At 38.0% G+C, this 21608-nt stretch overlaps 1 protein-coding gene across 1 annotated transcript; it reads left to right on the top strand.

The window, feature by feature from the left end:
• The first annotated feature begins 94 nt into the window (after positions 1-94).
• Positions 95-21131, top strand: PSMG2 (proteasome assembly chaperone 2). The gene is made up of 7 exons (XM_059409149.1): positions 95-266; positions 3845-4016; positions 7494-7552; positions 10962-11080; positions 11929-12102; positions 19852-19972; positions 20824-21131. Exons 1-7 carry the CDS (start codon positions 210-212, stop codon positions 20914-20916), a joined length of 795 nt encoding a protein of 264 aa, XP_059265132.1. The 5' UTR covers positions 95-209; the 3' UTR covers positions 20917-21131.
• Positions 21132-21608: the final 477 nt, after the last annotated feature.

Genomic DNA, 21608 nt, shown 5'->3' with positions numbered 1-21608 from the left:
CCTGCGGACGGGCAGAGATGTGGACGGACCCTTTAGGACCCCACGCCGAGCGCCTCGGCGGACCCCGCCCCGCCCCGCCCCGCCCCCGTCGCTAGGGGCTCTGGGGACTCCGACGCACCTGCGCGGCGCGGCGTTCGCGGTTTCGCTTTTTCCGGACCTTCGTTTCTGCCGGCGCCGAGCTCCCCCGGTTCTCCCACATCTGTGCGACCATGTTCGTTCCCTGCGGAGAATCGGTCCCCGACCTCGCGGGCTACACCTTCCTAATGGTGAGTCCCCGCTTTCGCGAGCACCGCGTGCCGGGCTTGGGGTGCTTCCTCTCGAGAGGTTTCTGAGGTGGCTCGCCACCGCGAGTCAAGGTGTTTCACCAGCCCTGGGACAGAGGGCGGTCCTTGCTTCTGTCTCAGGTTTGCAGCCTGCACTGCAGACCGGTGGTCGCTGGATGCGGCGCTATCACCATACGTTTCTGAGACGGGGGCTTGTAGTCTTCGTTGACTGTGAAACATAATGTGTTTGGTTGTTTCAGGTAACGTTGTGCATAGGTACGGGCCATTTTCTTTTCATTATATCCTAGAAAATCTTTCTCAGTTAGTAGCAGAGCCAGTCGTAAGCTTGCAACACTTGGTCACTAACTAGGAAACTACAAGTGAGGTAATAAAAGTTATCTTCGTCAGCAGCTAACATAACGGTTTTACTGCTTCTAATATTGCCCATATTCCGTCACTGTTTCAATAAAGAGTGTGTAATGTAAAAATATTAAATAAGACTAGGTCTTTGTCCTCAGGAGGTGTGCAGTCTAGTTGGAAACACACGTAAACCAGTAAGGGCAATAAATGCAAGGATAGTACTTTGAAAAGGGTACAGAAGAACCCTAGGACTTATTGGGAGGGGGAGGGACACAAGGACCTGTTAAAAGTTTTATGTGTGGAATCCAGGGGCGGGGCAAGAGGGGGAACCTCATAGACACAGAGAACAAATTGATGGTTGTCAGAGGCGGGTGAGGACAAGGGCTGCTTGAAATGAAATAAAGACAGGGAAAAGGTACAAATCCCCAGTTATAAATAAGTCTTGGGTGTCAATTGTAGGGCGTGGTGTCTATAATAAACAATACTGTATTGTGTGTATTTGAACCTTGCTAAGAGAGTAGATCTTAAAAGTTCTCATTACAAGAAAAATTTGTAACTGGTTGATTAATGTTAAGTAAACCTATTGTGGTAATCTTTTCACAATATATACATGTATCAAATTGTGTTATATACCTAAGACTGGTAAAAATGTTAATGTCAGTCATATCTCAGTTTTTTAAGTGATGGTAATCACTTTTGGGCAATTTTCACCTTAATGGTGTATTCAAGGAATATGAATGAATATTAAAATTAGTGTATGATAAGGTATTGAAAAGGGAAATTTTATGTAATTTCAAAGTATCTCCCTGAAAAATATTTATTTATCACAAAAGGGAAAGGTATCCTTGCAGGAGATGAAACATGTAAGTACTATATATTCCCATGTTTACTTTGGAGTAGAGACTTGACATCAGAATGAGGCAAAATTGAGTCCCTGATGTCAGGAAGTTATCTTAGGACAAGGAGAAGGGGGTGTGGGCGTGCTCTGAGAACTGGTACAACCTGGATGGGGTCTTAGGCTCGTTCTCTCAGGTAAGGATTTCAGGGTCTTGCCTGTTCATAGGCTGCAACCATATCAGTGGACCTTGAGTCCAGACTTCTCCAGAGACTGCTAGTAAGATACCTGGCAGAAGATTAAGATTTGTAGGGAAAGTAATGTCCAAAGGATTATTGGTGGTAACCTTGACAACAATAGAGCGGTGAAGGAAGGGAAGCCATATTGGAGTAGTTTGAATAAGTGGAAGAAGGGATGGAGACTTGTATATGTACGTATTTGTTGATCAATTCAGAAATAAAGTTCCTGGTTGCCTGGGTGGCTCAGTTGGTTAAGCAACTGCCTTCAGCTCAGGTTATGATCCCAGAGTCCTGGGATCGAGTCCCACATCGGGCTCCCAGCTCCGCGGGGAGTCTGCTTCTCCCTCTGACCTTCTCCTCTCTCATGCTCTCGCTCTCTGTTACTTTGTCTCCCTCAGATAAATGAATAAAATCTTAAAAAGAAAGCACAAAGTTCCTGCTTATGTTTTAGTGGGCAGCTGAGGAATTTTGAGTTCGAAGAGACACCAAGAAGTGAGGTGGTAGCTAGGGGAATATGTGGGATCAAGGGAGGGTATTTTAGAAGAAAAGATTACAACATGTGTGTATATGCTGATGGGAAGAATCCAATAGTGAAGAAAAGGTGGATGATGCAGGAGAGTGAGGGTCTAACTAAAGTAGCAAAATCCTTGAGAAGAGGAAAGGGAATTACAAGAGAAAACCAGAGATTAATAGATGAGAACAATGAGAAGTGGGAGACCACCCTGAGGGACCCAGAGAAACAAGATGGAGGGGAAAAAAAGCAATTGCTAGAAGAATACAAAAGAAGAGCTACATTAAAGAGATACTTTGGAAATAGAATAAATGAAAATCAGATGAGTATTTGATGTGGTTGGTAAGAGAAAAGGAAGAAGTTTCTTGAGTTAGGTAATTAAATGAGTAATTGTTGCTCTTTTCAAAAATACAAAATGTGAGGACAAGTTTAGGCAGAAGTTTAGTTTTGTACATGTTGAATATGCATTGCCTATGAGATAACCATGTGGAGATACACATTAGGATCTGAAGTTTGGATAAATATTTTGGGCTATAGATAGAGATTTGACAGTTGGACTCTTTGAAGTCATGAGGATAAATATGCATGTGTGTTTAATGTGAAAAAAAGCTGACCCCAACCTTAGGCACTAACAAAGCGGATGGAAAGATGACCCAAGAGGACTTTACACTTGCCTTCCCACTGCTTGAAGTGTTCTTTTCCCTGGTCTTTTTGTGGCTGTCTTCCTTACGTCTTTCAGGTCCATAATTAACTGGTCAGCTAAAGTAATTCTTTTCTTGATCACCCTATTTAAAATTGCAACCAACCACATACATACAAACACTCTCACTTACTTTTTCTCCATAGCAGTTACAACTGTATATAGACATACCTCAGAGATATCGGGGGTTTGGTTTCAAACCACAGCAGTACAGTGGAATACCGCAATAAAGCAAGTCTAATGAATTTTTTGGTTTCCCAGTACATGTGAAAATTATCTTTATACTGTAGTCTGAAGTTTGCAATAGCATTCAGTCTAAAAAAACAATGTACATACCTTAACTTTAAGATACTTTATTGCTACAGAATGCTGACCATCATCTGAGCTTTCAGTGAGTCACAGTCAATGATTGCAGATCAAATAATAACAAATAATAATAGTGAAAAAGTTTGAAGTGTTGAGAGATTTACCAAAATGTAACAGACACAAAGTGAGCAAATGCTGTTGGGAAAATGGTGCTAATAGACTTCCTTGAATGAGGGTTGCCACAAACCTTCAGTTTGTAAAAAAAAAAAACACATTATCTGTGAAGCTCAATAAAGTGAAGCCTGCCTCTATTTCACTATTTTATTACATTAAATCACTCCGTCACTTGAATGGAAGCTCTATGAGGGCAGGAACTTTTGTCAGTTTGTCTTACTGCATTCCTAGTGCCTAGAGCAATGATAGACACGTGGTAAGTGTTCCACAAATGTTAGATCAGTAGTCTCAAAAGTAGAGGAAGCCTCAGTGGCAACTAATGAGTCTCCACAGCTACGACGTACCTGAGCATAACCATCCAAAGGCAGTCCTGTGATTAGTGTCTTCTGTCTAAACTTTAAAAAATGCTGGTAATTCAATGACTTAACGAACATTTTTGTGTTTTTATTATTTCAGCCAGCAGTATCTGTTGGAAATGTTGGCCAGCTTGCAATGGATTTGATTATTTCGACACTAAATATGTGTAAGATCGGTTACTTCTATACCGATTGTCTTGTGCCGATTGTTGGAAACAATCCATATGCAACTGCAGAAGAAAATTCAACAGAACTCAGTATAAATGCTGAAAGTATGTAAGACTTAAGCCTGTTTTATTCTGTTCTAAGGGAGAATGGTTTTAAATTAGATATAGATTCTACTGATACTGTTTTATAGCAGATGTGTACTCAGTGCCAGCTTTGTGCAGAATTTATGACCTGGTCACGTCCTGTTCTCTCACATCTGGTTCTTAGCCTTTTTGAAATAGCAACTCCTATAATGACCATACTTCTTTAACTAGAATTTGAGGTGGTTGGTTTGTTTTTGGTTTTTTTTTTAGCATTTTTTTTTCCTTCTTTTATCCTCAGTTTTAATTTCTGTCTTTCTGGCAAGTATAAGCACCACTAATACCAAGAAAGGGGGAAAAGAATTCCACCAGGTTCAGTTTATATGTTTAACATGCGCTACCTTACATTAGCCTCGTAGTCATCCTTTCATATTATTATAGAATCCATAATAATGTAATGTCAATAAGGCTCAGAGAGATTGAGTTGCCTAATAATACTAGTAGGTGTAGGCTTTTCCTATGCCATAAATCACACAGTTCTTCATTGGACTATCAAGCTTGATTAATTGGGGAACACAGTTGATATTGCACTGACCATTGTGTTTGTAATGTGGTACTACTCTTAGCTAGGAGGGGAAAGCCATTCATCATGAAGCACAGGAGTATCCACTTGCTTTGTCGGCAAGCTGCTCTGTTGGTTGCTCAGTTTTCTGTTTACAATTTTAAGGTGAAAGCCACAGGTGCTAGAGTAGTATGAAAGACCATTGATGGGCTAAAAGACAAATGAAGAGCCTTCTTTTTTTTTTGGTCCATCTTATTGATGGTGCCACTAGCTTGCAATAAGGAAATAAACTTATAAAAAGTAACCTTAAGGGGCACCTGGGTGGCTCAGTCAGTTAAGTGGCTGCCTTCAGCTCGGGTCATAATCTCAGGGTCCTGGGATTGAGTCCCATGTTGGGCTCCCTGCTCAGTAGGGAGCCTACTTCTCCCTCTGCCTGCTGCTCTCCCTGCTTGTGTCCTCTCTCTCTCTCTCTCACAAATAAATAAAATATTTTTTAAAAAGAAGTCCTTAATATTAAAATTCCTCCAGGAATGATGGCTCTGTTAACACAAGACTGAATTTCAGTTACTGCCTTAAAGGATAAAGGGAGTGTAAATGGTAGAACTAGAATTTATATACTTCCACTAATGATAACAACTGTCATTTTATTATTTCCTATGAGCTGAACACTATGTGTTTAAATATATTAATTCATTTAATCCTCACAGCTACTCTTTGGGTAGTTTTATTGATGAGGAAACCATTGCACAGAGAAGTTAAGGTCACATGACTAATTGGTGTAAGTGAGCTTCTAAGCAAGGCTCTGGCCCCCTTAAGCACAACACCACTCTGCTAATACACTTTCACTCTAGTAGAACACCCACTGGGTTTTCTCTGACATAAACATGCATCAAGTCAGTTGGGTAAAGTCCTTTAATCCACTTTATTATTAAGATGAGGTATTTTAAAATAAATTATAAACATCATGACATTCTATCTTCAGGTATGCGTCTTTTAAGAACAATTTCTTGTATAGCTAAAATGCCATCACGTTTAACAAAATTAGCAATTTCTTAGTGTCTTCATATACCCTATCATATTCCCATTGTTCCAGTGTACCCCAAAATGTCCTTTTTTAAAAATATTTTATTTACTTATTTGACAGAGGGAGAGATCACAAGTAGGCAGAGAGGCAGAGAGGCTTATGCTGAGCAGAGAGCCTGATGTGGGACTCAATCCCAGGACCCTGAGATCATGACCTGAGCTGAAGGCAGACGCTTTAACCCACTGATCCACCCAGGTGCCCCCCAAATGATCCTTTAAAGTTAGTTTGTCTAAGCTAAGACCTATAGTAGTCATTTGATTATTGTGCCTCTGGAATTTCTTTTACCCTAGAGCAGTCTCTTCTTTTCTTTTCCCCTTCTTCATGAAACTGACTTATTGAGGAAGAAACTGGACCCATTGTCTTAGGGACGTCTCACTTGCTACATTTGATTATTTGTCATTTGACTTGTCATTTGACTTATACCTGCATATCTGTTCCTCTAGTCTATTTTCTGTAACAGTACTTAGATCCAAAGGCTTCATTAGATAAAAGCTAAATATTTTGCACCAGAATACATGAAAGGTGATGTTGGTTTCATATTTTATCACTTCAGCAAAGTAATGGGAAGCAGGATCTTAAAAAAGATAAGCATGATGCACTGATGGAGAACATGAGTGTTGCTATTATAGGAGCTGGTGTATCTTAACATTTTACCCATTCCCTACAGATACATCTCTTCCTACTATGTCTGTTGAATTGCAGTGGATGTGTATGTCAGAGATAGATTACAGGCCTGAATGGCCCACATCTCAGTCTCTTTCCCCTAAATTTGTGCTCTTTTCCCTAGTTCCAAACTTTCTTCTCTTGCCTCCTTTGTCCTGAACATAACTGGTAGTCACTAGACTTGCTGATGCACCATAGCCCCTAGTCACACCATACAAGATACTCCCCAAAAGACCTAAAACTGGAAGGACATGAACTACCAAAGGATTTGCTGAAGGCTGGGTTATTTACTGTAACTAAGAGCTTACTCTTCAGCACAGAAGCCTAATCATGCTTCCAAGAGACTCCATATTTCATTCTTGGTTCATTTCAGAGCTTCTTGTTTTTGGGCAGGGATATGTTAAACATCAGCAAAGTAGGCCCTTTCTAGAATGTGATGAAGGTTATGGATCCTTTTCCCAGAAGAAGAGCACACACATTGACTCACAGAAAATTTTACATTTATTTTGCATGTTCTCTTTCAGAAACTCCTAAAGAACACAAATGTGCCTATTTCAGAGATTTTATCATATGGCTAACATTCTTCTGCATTTTATTTTTCTCTTAATCCCAGTGAGTTTTGCTGTTCTCTAACAGAAAAGGGGAGAATATCAGAAACTAAAAACATTCTTAAGAATGATTTTATTTGTCATAATGCCAGAAGTTTCCAGAGGAATACTTCTCTGGTTTTGCAGTCAGAGAAGAAGAATAATTTTTGATATTTTCTTACAGTTATCTTGTCAGGCACGCCTGTGTGGCTCAATCCATTAAACGTCTGACTCTTGATTGCAGCTCAGATCATGATCTCAGGGTTGTGAGATCAAGCCCCACACTGGGTTCTGTACTGGGCATGGAGCTTGCTCAAGGTTTGTTTTCTCTCTTTGGCCCCAACCTATAAAAAAATAAAAATAAAATACATAAACCATTAACTCGACAGAAATGAATCTGTTCTGTAGAATAAAGGTCACAGATGCATTTTAAGGTACTATTAAAATATTTTAACTGAATGATATAGTTCATATGTTTTATATTTATTTATTGAAAATGTTAGGTATAAAAGTTCTTACAATTCAATTTTAGTTTTTATGTTAGTAATTTTATTTGTATGACTCCATCATTTTAAGTATCTTATTTCATTTTTTTGTCTTTGTAGTATATGCATTGCCTTCGAAGAAGCTGGTGGCTCTTCAGTTAAGATCCATTTTTATTAAGGTTAGTGTATTTGTCATTTTAAAGTGATCAAATTTAAATATAATGAGAAAATACTAAGTATTATTGAGAATGAAGATTCAAAACTCAGTTCTGCTCTTTTTACTGTATGTACAATTAAGAAAAGTGTGGTTCTATAGAGAATATTACAAAATTTCAGAGGTGTTACCATTGTTTTATGATTATATTGAAAGGACTTGGGACATACAGGGTAGGTCTTATGTATTCTCTTCAGGTAGCATTGGTGAAAACATTTAAGCATAGGAATATTTTCGGTTTACTCCATTTGTGTTGCATTTCAACCAGTGGCATATACATTTAAATTACGTATGTGTCAGAATAAATTCTGAATCTTCTTTTCCTCTTCCACTGCTGTTCAAACCACTGCTACACGTTCCCACAAATACCTAATATTGTTCAAACCACTGCTACACGTTCCCACAAATACCTAATATTCTATTTGTAAATAGCACCACCAGTGATCCTTTAAACCTAAATCAAACACATCACTTCTCTCTTCAAACCCTCTGGGGGCTTCCTGTTTGATTCCCAGTGAACTCACAGCCCTTACTTTGGCTTATCCTGGTTCTACCTCTGTCCTGGTACAGTACCCACTAGCTATATGTAGCTATTTAAATTTTGATTCGTAAGCTAAAAGTAAATAAAATTAAAAACTAGTTTCTCCTTTACACTAGTTACATTTGAAGTTTCCATAGTAACATGTGGCAAGCAGCTGCCATAAAGAGCTCTGCTTTTATTACAGAGCGTTCTCCTGGACAGCTGCTCAACCTGGTCTAACTTAGAGCTCATTGCCTGTTTCCCTCTTGCACTCAGCCATACTAGCTGCTCTGTTGTTCAGACAGATTAAGCTCACTCCTGTCCCAGAGTCTTTACATTGTTCTTCCTGCCTGGAATACTTTTCCCCTAGATACCTAAATGGCTCACTTCCTTCAGTCCTTGCTTAAATGTTACCTCATCAGAAATGCCTTCCCTGACCACCCTTTCTGTGGTCTTATCCTGGGGTGGTTTTCTTCACAGCTTCTCACTACTTGGCATATCATATATTTATCATTTACAACTAGTATAAAGTGAGTTTTCTGAGAGAAGTGACAATGTGTCATTTACTCTTATATCCCCACCTTCCAGAATAGTGCCTAGCATGTAGAGAAGCACTTGGTCAATACTGGTTAAGTGGATTAAATACCATCTTTTGGGAGGTCAGAAATATGTCAGCATTCCATAGGCTCTCCCCCATGCCACATCCATTTAAATGGAATCTTATGGTATGTACTTTATGTCTAGCTTTCTTTACTAAACATTCTATTCGTGAGGTCTATCCATGTTTTTCCAAGGAGAGGTAGTTCATTCTCATTTCTGTGGGATTCTGTTATATAAATAAACCATGATTTATCCATTGTACTATTAATGGAACATTAGATTTTTTTCCAGTTTGAGATGACTGGGAATAATGCTATGCTTATTTTGATATTTACATTAGAATCACTCTTTACTTTTTTTAGTTAATAACATACTCAAAATTTTGCAGTGAGAGTTGGTATTATTTCTACATTATGCCATGCGTGTGGCTTTTTCTGTTCTCAATACTTGGGTAAGTTCAAGAATTAAGATGGGGAAAAAAGGAATTAGGATAGACAAACAATTAAGATAGAAAAAAATTTTTTTTTTTTAAATATTTTATTTATTTATTTGACAGAAAGAGAGAGATCACAAGCAGGCAGAGAGGCAGGCAGAGAGAGAGGAGGAAGCAGGCTCCCTGCTGAGCAGAGAGCCCGATGTGGGGCTCGATCCCAGTACCCTGGGATCATGACCTGAGCCGAAGGCAGAGGCTTTAACCCACTGAGCCACCCAGGCGCCCCTAGAAAAAAATTTCTAAGTGAAATTTTTGGTAGGTGGAAATAGTGATTTCAAAATACCAAATATTTATTGAACATGGATTTTTTTTGCACCAATATGGCTATAAGTAATATATATACACACCTATGAACGCAAATATATACATATATAAGTATACATGTATATATATGCATGTGTGTGTGTGTATATATATACGTACATATATATACCATATATATACACATACACACACACACATATACATGATGAAGGTAGGTACTAACATCCTCATTTTACGAATGAGGAAAACTGAAACACGGGAAGTTTAAGCATTTTCCCTGAGACACATGGTCTGTGTAGGAGGTAAAGCCAGCATTCTAGACCAGGCAGCTCGACTCCAGAGCCTACTTCTCTTAATCATACTGTACCACCTTACTATTTCAAAAGCTAGCTATTTCTTATCTGCATTTTAAATTCTGTTCATATTTTATTAACAGTCTGTGAAGAGTTTCCATAAAGTGAGTTTTTTCTCCCCAAAATTTCATAACCCACTTTCCAGATTAACCAGCTGTTAACATCTTGCCATACCTGCTTTTTCTACTCTGTTTCCATGTGCATGCACAGTTTCCTTCTGCCAAAGGATCCAAAAGTAGGCTACTGATGTCATCATATTTTACCCAAAAATACTTCACCATGCATCTTTCAAGAATAAGGACATTCTAGGGTGCCTGGTTGTCTCATTGGATTAAGCCTCTGCCTTCAACTCAGGTCGTGGTCTCGGGGTCCTGGGATCGAGCCCCACATTGGGCTCTCTGCTCAGCAGGGAGCCTGCTTCCCCCCTCTCTCTGCCTGCCTCTCTGCTTACTTGTGATCTTTCTCTGTCAAATAAATAAAATCTTAAAAAAAAAAAAGAATAAGGACATTCTCTTTCACAATCACAGCAGCATTCTCTAAGAAAATCAGCATTTAATGAATTATTCAGTAGTATCATAAGACATAGTCAAATTTCCCAAGTTGTCCCTAAAATATTCTTCAAATCTGGATCCAATCAAGTTTCACATGTTACATTCGGCTATAATATCTTTTTAGTTGGTAGCCATTGATGTAGAAGTGGCCTTTTTCTGTTCATAATACTGACGCCTTTGAGGATCAGTGCCAGATATTCGGCATCCTAGGTTCACCTGATTATTTTCTAGTTATGTTCCGTTAAGAAATTTCTAGCAAGAACATCTCATAGATGTCCATGTGATAGTTTTTAAGTAATTATTACTCAAGTAGAGAACTGAGAAATTTTCCTTTACCAGTCAGAATAGAATTTTTTTGAAATCTAGATTCCTCATGATTTATTTAATTGTAAAGATACAATAAAAAATTCATTGCTCTGCATCCCTTGTCTTTACTTTAAGGACAATGAGTGAATCTGAAAATAATTACAATTTTATATATATGAATTATTTATCATCACATAAGGTCGATAAAATATTTTAAAGGATACTCTTATTATATGCTAAGATCTAACTTTTAGACTTTCTTTTTATTCTTTCAATGATATATGAAGTATAAATCAAAACCATTCTGTGAAAAACTGCTTTCCTGGGTGAAAAGTAGTAACTGTGCCAAAGTCATTGTTCTTTCAAGCAGTCATTCATATCACCGGAATGATCTACAGCTTCGCAGGTATGTTTTTGCCTTTGAAAAATTTTGTTATGTTTTACACTGTATTATTATGGTGTCTCTATTGAAAAGCTAAAATAAGTTTTTAAAACCATGTATATCTTTACCTCCCCTCTCTGGAATTTAGATAGAACAAAGTCAAGAGATAGGAGAGAGTATGGTTAGGTAGTCCTATGATTGGGACCCAAGGAAGGCTTTGGTATAAAGATAGAGATGGTTCTGGAACTGTGCTTAGATTGTTTGGTATTGTCTGTGGCGACATCACAGAGCTCAGCTGATGAAGAAAAAAAGAGAAAGGGTACCTAAGATTTACTGGATGATAATTTTTTGGAAGACTGGATTCACATTTCTATTCATTTCGCCATCACAGAAACCCAGGCATGTCAGACTAAACTCCTAGCTAAATAGAAGGCAAAATATCCAAGAAATAGATTTATTTCATTATTTCATTTTCATTTATGCACCAAAAAATCATGATGAAGGAAACATTAGCCAAGACTAACCTTTCAAAATTGGAGCTAATTTTTAGTAATCTCATGATAGATACAACACATCTAGGAATCTCACAAAAAGCTTCATGGCCAGAAGGGAGCAGAGCTGTGGGAAATAGGTTATCTTCATGATGGCCTTGCCTTAGTTAAAATTGGCCTGTCTTTATACTCTCTCCTCTAAGTATGTAAATAGCAAGCCAGAGCAGTATTTTTACATGTTATTCTTCTGTAGACTGCTGAACCTTGTGCTTTGCTTTAGCAACAGACTATAGAGAGAACAAACATTTGCTTAAAAAACTTGCCTTAATGTTCATATTTTTTGGTGGGTTTTTAGAAAGTTAATTATATGTTTGCTTCCAGTACTCCCTTCAGGTACCTACTCACACCTTATGTGCAAAAAAGTATTCAAACTAAAATAACGAGCCTTAACTGGGAAGAAATGGAAAAAAGCCCATGCATTCCTGAAATAAATGATTCTGAGTTTTGTATTCGTATTCCTGGAGGAGGTATCACAAAAACACTCTATGATGAAGGGTGAGTTTGTTTGTTTGTTCATTTGTTCCCCACCTTATTTAAAAATTAAGAGGAGTACCTGGCTGGCTCAGTCAGAAGGGCATGTGACTCTTGATCTCAGGGTAGTGAGTTTATTAAATACCCACATTGGGCATGGAGCCTACTTTAAAAAAAAAAAAAGTGAAAGTAAGATAAGTGGGAGAGTGTGTTGGATTCTATTGGAACTTTGAAAATATCTTTATAAAATAGGTACTCTTACATTCAGGGGAAAGATTGAAATTTAGTCTTAGGAGAATTGGTTCCTAAAATACCAAATTTAATGTTTTATAATGTGCAGCATGTTAAGGATCCTGAAACTTACTCTCTGCAACCTCTACAATCAGTCTTTTTTTAAATTATGGTAAAATATATGAAACATTAAAACATTAATGTAACTGTTTTTAAGTGTACAGTTAATTGCCATTTATGAATTCACAGTGTTGTATATCAATCACCAACTATCTGCTTTCAGATCTTTGTCATTGTTCTAAACAGAGCATCTACATTTATCCAATAACAACTCCTATTTAGTTCAAAATCCATACTAAGGTCTTTACCTTCATTTCTGATTTTAGTAATTTGAGTCTTTTTTTCTTCTCAATTTTCTTGATCTTTTCAAATAACCAACTTTTGGTTTTATTGATTTTTCTCTTATTTTTCTGTTCTCTATTTTATTTATCTCCACTCTAATCTTCATTATTTCCTTTCTTCTGCTAACTCCAGATTTAGTTTGCTTTTATTTTGTAGATCCTAAGCATAAACTCGGGTTATTAATCTGTGAAATTTCTTTTTTTTTTTTTAAGATTTTATTTATTTCTTTGACAGAGAGAGATCACAAGTAGGCAGAGAGGCAGGCAGAGAGAGAGAGAGGAGGAAGCAGGCTCTCTGCTCAGTCCCGATGCGGGACTCGATCCCAGGACCCCGAGATCATGACCTGAGCCGAAGGCAGCGGCTTAATCCACTGAGCCACCCAGGCGCCCTGAAATTTCTTTTTTTAAATGTGCATTTGTAGCTCTTACTTTCCCTCTTAATCTGCCTTAGCTGCATCTCCTAAGTTCAGCATGTTGTTTACATTTTCATTCACCCCTAAATTTTCTAATTTACCTTGTGATTTCTTCTTTGACCAATTAGTTGTTGGATATTGTGTTGTTTAATTTCCACATATTTGTGAATTTTCCAGTTTTTCTTCTGTTATTGATTCTGGGATCATGCTGTTGTGATCAAAAAAGACATTTTGTGTGATTTTAATCTTTTTCATTTATCAGGTGTTCTTTTGTGCCCTACCAAAGGTCTGTCCTGGAGAATGTTCTGTGTGCACTTAAGAAAAATGTGTATTCTGCTTTTGTAGAGTATTCTGTATGTATCTGTTAGGTCTTAACCAGTGTTGTGTACGTCTTCTCTTTCCTTCTTAGTCTGCATGTAGGCTGTTGAAGTCTCCAGTCATTACTGTAGCACTGTATGTAGTTCTCCCTTCAGTTCTCTCAGTGTTTGCTTCATAATTTGGGGGCTCCTGCTTTGTGAATATGTCTTTATATTTGTTATGTCTTCTTGATGAATTGGCTCTTTTATCAATATATAATGGCCTTCTTGGTCTTTCATAACAGTTCTTGAAGTCTATTTTTTCTGATATTTGTATACCCATGCTGCTCTCTTGGTTACTATTTATATGGAATATCTTTTTCCATCTCTTCACTTTCAAACTATGTGTATCCTTATATTCAAAGTAAGTCTCTTGTAGACAGTACATAGTTGGATCATGTTTTTTAATCCATTCTGCCAATCTGTCTTTTGATTAGAGAATTTAATCCCATTTGCATTAAAGGTAATTAGTGATGAAGGACTTACATTTTGCTCTTTATTTTCTATATATCTTATAGCTTTTTTTGTTCTTCATTTGCTGCTTTGCAGCCTTCTTTTGTGCTTAGTTGATTTTTTATAGTGACCTCTTTTGAGTCTCTTCACATTTTCTTTTGTGTATGTTCTATAGATACTTTCTTTGTGGTTTCCATGGTGATTGCATATAACATTCTAAAGTTGTAACAGTCTAATTTGAGTTGATACCAATTTAACTTCAACTGCACACAAAAACTACTCCCATACACACTGCCTGCCCAACCCATTGTGATACTGTTGTCACAAATCATATCTTTATATATTATGTGCCCAATAACAGATTTATGGTTGTTTTTGTGCATTTTTCTTTTAAATACTCTGCAGTCACTCTTGATTAGTCTTTGGGAATCATGAACCTCTAGAAGGCAAGCGAAAGTAAAGGTGGAAATTAGAAAGAGGTCTTTTTTTTCTTTTAGCCCCTTTTTCATAAATTGATTTGTATGACTTACATGATGACCCAGCCGGCCATCAGATTTATAGACACTTACACTGTCCCTATTTTTGCCTGCCCTTAGCTTTCTGTCTCATACGACCCGAGGCTAAGTTTGGGGCTAACCAGAAGGCCATGCTGTATGCTTCAACTCCCTCTGACTCTTCCTTGCCGGGAGTTGATGTACCTGGTGGGTTCGTGGATAACAGAGCCAACGGTTATGAAGAGGGGGAGGACAGCATTTAGTGGTCTCAGGAAAGAGGAGCAGGAGTGTCTGGCTCCTGGTCTTTCCAGTTTAGAAAAGGCACTGGGCCAGGTAGGGACCACAGGAGCTGAAGTCCGCCTGCCCTTGTCTCTTTTTTCCCCTTGGTTCTGTGTTACAAGAGTTGCTGGAGACCGTTTCAGATGATTATTTAATTTGTAAATATTGTACACATTTTTGTACAAAATTGTACAAAGCTCATAGTCTACTCCCTGCTCTCCCTTGAGGAGAGATGAATGAACAGCATCTTTTTGTGCTGTCAGTGGTGGCTTTAGAGGAGCTTTAGAGGTGGCTTTAGAGAGATAACCTAGAAGAAATTTAAATATATCTGTGCCATCATTGCTCGAAGTCAATCAATAAATCTGCCTCCTTACTTAACATAATACATATCGGAGTGTAAACCTAGCCTTAGCAAATAGAACGACTGATTTGCTTGTCCTAAAATCTACATTGTGACTCTTGCATGACCCGAAGAAGTCATAATAGTAACACAAGTAGTAGTCATGGTAATAACTAATTAAGGGCCTGGCACTGTTCTATGCACTTTATGTGTATTAAATTACTTAATTCTCCTATTAAGCTCATAGGTATATATTGCTGTTAACCACATGTTATGAATAAGAAAACTAAAGAGCAACAAGATGAAATAAGTGCTAAAAGCCATGTGGGTAATCTGTGGCAGAGCCAGGAGTCAAACGTAGACATCTGGCCTCAGATCCTGCACATCTAACCACTTCATTCTGGAGCTAGCATTCATGGTTCACGATCACGTGAGCTTTATTCTTTGTCTAAAAGGTGAACTTGTTCCTTGTTATTTATAATTACTTTTGCCACTGCTCCTTTCCAAAATATTCAAGACTTCTCAGAAAGGATACAGGCATTTCAGGTTGTTTTCCCAGTACAGCTTGTTTTGTCTGTCTCTGTCCATACTTGTGTACCATTTCAGCTTTCTCTTTTTCTCTGAAAATCTACTCTATTCCTATTAAAACCATCATTCCTTCTCATTTTTTTTCCTAGTCTGTCATTTCTGTTTTTACTTCTTTTCCTCTCTAGCACATTCCGCATAGTATAAAATATCACTTCAAGTATTCTTTTGGTGGAGGCCCTGGCTACGTAACCATCCTCTGCACCTGCCCTACAGACCACCAGCTAGCTTTCAGTCCTTCTCTTGCTTCATTCAGGCCACATCACATAGTAGCTTAGACTGCTGTTAGTCTGATTGGACTGCCATAACAAAATACCGTCAGCGGGGTTGGTTAAACCCCAAGTTTATTTGCTCACAGTTCTGGAGGCTAGAAGCCTGAGATTGGGGAGCCAGCATGGTTGGATTCTGGTGAGGGCCCTCTTCATGGCTTGCAGAGGGCTACCTTCTGGCCATATCCTCACATGACAGAGAGAGACCTCTCATTTCTTCCCTCCTTATAAGACCACAGTACTGGGCGCCTGGGTGGCTCAGTGGGTTGGGCCGCTGCCTTCGGCTCAGGTCGTGATCTCAGGGTCCTGGGATCGAGTCCCGCATTGGGCTCTCTGCGCAGCGGGGAGCCTGTTTCCTCCTCTCTCTCTCTCTCTCTCTCTGCCTCTCTGCCTGCTTGTGATCTCTCTCTGTCAAGTAAATAAATAAAATCTTTAAAAAAAAAAAAAAAAAAAGACCACAGTACTGTCAGATTAGGTCCTTCACTTTATGACTGGTTTAATCCTAATTACCTGCACAGATCTTTCTCCAGATATAGTTGCATTGGGGGTTAGGGCTTCAGTTTTGGAGGGACATGGGTTTGGTCTGTAGCAGCTGCTATCAAGATCTTTTGAGCGATTCCCCCTGCTTCCTCCTCACTCGCTCTGTTCCATCTCAAGTGTTGTTAGAATTAAAATTCAAGACTGATCACAACATCCCCTGAGTAAAGTGCATCAGCAGTTTTACTTGCTGTGTGCAGAATCTGGGTCATACTCCCCATATAAGTTCCTGCAGGATTTCCTTGCCTGGCTCATTCCTTGGTACCTTGGACTCCAACTAAATGACTAGCAGCCAGTTTCCTAAAAGCTGTCTCATTCTTCCTTCCCTTGTCTGGTGTACTTTTCTCTCTTATCTACCTTGCAAAAACTAACCCCGTTTCCAAGAGTCACCTCACAGAGCACTCCTTGTGCCCTCCCTTGCTTCTCCCTTCTGCACAAGGACTCTTTGTATTCCCACAGCTCTCTGCTCCTTCACGCTGACTTGTTAGTTCTTTACAAATCAGATTTGCCATCTTGCCATCAACAACTAGAAATTGGACAAAATTAATGAAACAACTTTTTCAGACATTGGATAGCAAACAGCACACAGTTGTGGTCCCTGAGAGAAGACAAGTAAGTCCTATGGTCGCCCCTGCTTTCTCCTTACAGATACTTTGTGGACTACAGCACAAAGAAGGGGAGGGAACTTGAGCAGAGTGGTCTTGCTGAGTTGAGAAGGCAGATATCATGATTGAGGAATGCTGGGACACCTAGAATGAATGAGGCAGAGAACCAGAAAAGGGCTATTCAAGAAGAGCCTTAGGGGTCTCCCTGAGTCTTTGTCAGAATTCTGAGCCACGTGTGTAGGGCAAAACTCCATGAGACCAAAGAATAACTTCTGGGTAGGTGTAAACTTGCTCACAAAGTTAGTGATGATAGCAAAATATTATAAAAGTTAGACGTACTCATCATAGAACATTTGGAAAATGTAGAATAGCCCAAAGAAATAATATTTATAATACACAGCTCTATCACCCAGAAGTAACTACCATTACTAATTTTTCACTTGTTCTCTTCCCAACTCCTTTAAAATATACTTGAATTGAATGTGTGTGTACTTGCAAGATAAGTCTAACTTAAACTTTAGAGTTCATCCTATTTAAAAATGTTTCTCACAAAATCAGTTTTAATTTTCTAATGCAAATCTTTCATTTATAATCAAACCCATGTTTAATGTTCAGTGCAATTATACATTCACTGCAATAAAGAATTTTTGAAATTGAGAAAACTATTTTTGCTAAATTATTTGTAACATATATATTAGCCTTCCCATTATGAGAACAAATATGTATTCTGATCTCTGGAAAAGATAATATTTGTTACCCTAATGATAGGTGGTAGCAGTGGTGTGGCTGACCTGAAATCTCTCATATTTAATTGGAATCAAAGTACATTTATAATTTAATAATGGATGTATTTCATGTGCTAGATTTTGATGTCACAGAGAGTAATAAAATTAGCCATTCTCCACTTTCCATTTTTACAGAGAGCACCAGAGGGTGGTATTAAAACTATCATGCTACTCTTCATGTTACAAACTAGTAGTGGAAGCATTGTAAATTCAAGACCTACCCCTGCATTTTTTAACTTAGAGGCTTGAAAATGAAGGCACAGCAAAGGAAGCTAGCCTCTAAGCAGGAGCCATTTCTCAGGTTACCAGAGCATGAATGTTTAGGAACTAGAATCTTCTGAGTCATCATGTCTCACAGTGCTACCATACAAAGCTCAAGAGCCCTAAAGATATTTGAGGATTACAAAGTGAGATGATGTAACTAGTGCTAACAACTTCCGATTTCCTATATTTATTTATTTTAGGGAGAGAGGGAGCATGCAAGCGGGGGTGAGGGGCAGAGGAAAGGGGAGAGAGAGAATCCCAAGCAAACTCCACCCTCAGTGTGGAGTCCAGTGTGAAGCATAATCTCACGACCCTGAGATCCTGACCCAGACTGAAATCAAGAGTTGAACACTTAACTGAGTAAGCCACCAAAGCACCCTGGCCAATTTTTGATACTTAGAGACTGAGATGCAGTGGTAGGCTCTCCTGTACATCTGAGACTTCTGAACCTACTTCTCAGAGTCTTCTCCACATCTGAAATCCCCTGCTTAGAAACCCAACTCACCTTTATTTCTGTCGCTGTCTGTCAGTGAGAATGCATTTTCCTCATAGTCCTTGGTTTTAGAGTATTAGAAATAATTTTTGCTTTTTTTGGCAAACAGGAAGCTTTTTGCATTTATTTATCTCCATCTCATCACTAGCTTAAGGCATTTATAGCTACAGTTAAGAGACCAAAAGACCTTCCAAAAGACCTGGATTCAAGTCCCACCTCTGCCACTGCATAGATAGAGAACTTTGAGTATGTTAACTACATTTCAAACCCTTTAAACTTCAGTTACTTTATTATAATAGCTAGCACATACATGGTACTGACTATGTATTGGGCACTGTTTTAACCACTTTGCCTCCACTGCCTCCTTTATACCTCACAACAACCTGTGAGGGAAGTTCTGTTGTGTTCCCTCTTTTACAAATGATACACACTGAAGCTCTGATTAAGTAACTTGCTCAACATGTCTGGTAAGTGACAGAGCTAGAATTTGAATCCAGGCATTCTGTCCATGTTCCCATTATCCCAAACTGATTCAGTTATAAGATGGAGATAATTATAACTTCCTCAAGAATTGTTGTAGGGATAGAACTATAAAATATGCAGATAGTGCTTAGCACATAATAATCACTTAGTAGATGGAATCTGTAAGAAGTAATAGTAAAGGGGTACCTGGGTGGCTCTATTGGTTAAGTGTCTGCCTTCAGCTCAGGTCTTGATCTTGAGGTCCTGGGATCTAGCCCCGTCTTAGGCTCCCTGATCAGTGGGGGGCCTCCTCCCTCTCCCTGTACCGTCCCTCATATTCCCTCTTGCTATCTCTTTCTCTCAAATAAATAAATATCCTTAAAAAAAAAGTAATAGTAAATTTTTTCCCTTTATTCAGTTCCACAGTTTTCTCTCACTGCTTTAGGTTATTAGTAACAAGGGTGTTATTTTCTTTCAATCTCTCTGCAGTGGTGCTTCTGAAAATCACTATCTTCTACAGCAGATTTAGGAAGTAGAACATACTTCAGTGGGGACAATTTTTCATGCAGGCTTATATGAGACACAAGATGCCCAATGTGGGCATTAAATGGCTTCTAGTCCTGTCCCACAAATAGCATATATCTGGAGCAAAGGGGAATAAATAAGTAATCTTATTAGAAGTCTTCCAGAAATCTTCTCCTTGCCTAAAACCTGACAGATTGTCTTAACTATAAAAATAGACACAGATAGAATCAGCATCTTGTATCCATAGAAGAATACTTAATTATCCTCTGTATTTGTTGCAGCTGTTCTAAAGAAATTGCAATCGTGATTCTGCTGAAATTTGTTTCAGAAGGAGACAATATCCCAGATGCATTAGGTCTTGTTGAGTATCTAAACGAATGGCTTCAGATACTCAAACCATGTGTAAGTTTTACTATACCTTAAGCCTCTGATTTCTCTATATATTTATAAACATTTTTATTCTATATAAGTAGACCAAATAAGTGAGAATTTGTTAAGTATAGATACATCTTTATATAAAATTTAGTTTAGTTGAACTTTTGAAAAGAGAAGAGCACATTTAACCAACCAGTTGTCTACAGTTGTTTCATTAACACTGATTTTCCAGAAAGGAAAATCTTAAGTACTTTATTAATTGTGTTAATTGTTCATGTTGCATTAATTAAACTAGGCACATTCTTAGAAGAATAAACAAATGTCTTTAGAATTCAGGACTTTTTTTTTTAAGGAAAGTGAAACCTGTTTATGTGAGCAATACTATAACTATTGAATATGCATTATAATTAAAATACTGTTCTATATTACGACATAAAAGCATTACACCCAGGAAATCAGTTAGCTTTTAGGCATAATAGAAGTACCATAATGATATGATAGATACTTTTTTATTCATGGTTTTGCTAGGAACAAATTGATATAAATCACAGAGCACTGATTTTTTTTATTATTATTCAACCCCTGTTCCTTTCAAATATGATTTTACTTGATAGACTCCATAGCCTTTCTGGCATATCTTTATGATTTGGAACTTAAAGAAATTTATCTTCAGTTAACATAAAAAGAAAAAACCAGAAATATATTGCTTTGTTTTCCCTTACAGTAAAACTCAGCTAAAGATGCCAGAACCAAAAAGAACAAAAACTAAAAAAAAAAAAAAAAAAACTAGAGAAGGGAGAGTATTATGCTACTTAACTGCTAAAAGGGAATTTGATGGTAAAATTGAAGGATTCAAGTATTTTGTTCTTCATTTACAGTGTGATGACCCCACAGCATCTGCCTTGCGGTGGAAAATGCCAAGTTCGTGGAGATTACTCTTTGGCAGTGGTCTTCCCCCTGCACTTTTTTGACCTTTTTTCAGTTTTATACCTTATGTCCCAAGATACTTATTATCAACACAACTATTAACTATATAGAAAGCTACATTATGTAAGAATGTATTAGAAAATAAATCTTTACTTTTCACAAAAAAAAGCTCAAAGAAAATGGATTAACAAAAAAGTTGTTTTGCCATGCTTTTCACTATATACAACAAATGTAAATTTTGTACAATAAAATATTTCCTAAGTAATTTGTCTGAAATACATTTTTTTTAACTCAGACTTTTATATTAGTTTCCTGTTTCTGCTCTAATAAATTACCACAAACTTAGTGATTTAGAACAGCACAGTTTATATCCTGCAGTTCTGGAAGTCAGAAGTCCAAAAATAGAAGAAAACTTAATAATTCTCTGTATCTGTTGTAACTGTTCTAAAGAAATCCCAGTGGTGGTTCTACTGAAATTTGTTTCAGATGAGACAATATCCCAAATGCATTAGGTCTTGTTGAGGATTTTTTTTTAAAGATTTACTTGTTTAAAATTTTTAGAGAGAGAGAGTGCGAGTGAGGGGAGGGACAAAGGGTGAGGGAAAGAGAGAATCCCCAAGCAGACTCCCTTCTCAGTGTGGAGCCTGATGCAGGGCTTAATCCCAGTATCATGAGATCATGACCTGAGCCAAAATCAAGAGCTGGCAGTTTAACAAACTGAGCCACCCAAGTGCTC

Source organism: Mustela nigripes, chromosome 8 (genome assembly GCF_022355385.1).
Source record: "Mustela nigripes isolate SB6536 chromosome 8, MUSNIG.SB6536, whole genome shotgun sequence".
Classification (NCBI taxonomy): Eukaryota; Metazoa; Chordata; class Mammalia; order Carnivora; family Mustelidae; genus Mustela; species Mustela nigripes.
The sequence above is the reverse complement of the archived record's forward strand: the minus strand, read 5'-3'. Positions and strand labels throughout refer to the sequence as shown.

What these genes read in the sequence shown, in the direction of transcription:
- PSMG2 (XM_059409149.1), top strand. Translation starts at nt 210, where the DNA reads ATGTTCGTTCCCTGCGGAGAATCGGTCCCCGACCTCGCGGGCTACACC. An exon ending in TAAGATCCATTTTTATTAAG is followed by an intron (nt 7,553 to 10,961) that starts GTTAGTGTATTT and finishes TGATATATGAAG; the next exon opens with TATAAATCAAAACCATTCTG. An exon ending in AAAACACTCTATGATGAAGG is followed by an intron (nt 12,103 to 19,851) that starts GTGAGTTTGTTT and finishes TATTTGTTGCAG; the next exon opens with CTGTTCTAAAGAAATTGCAA.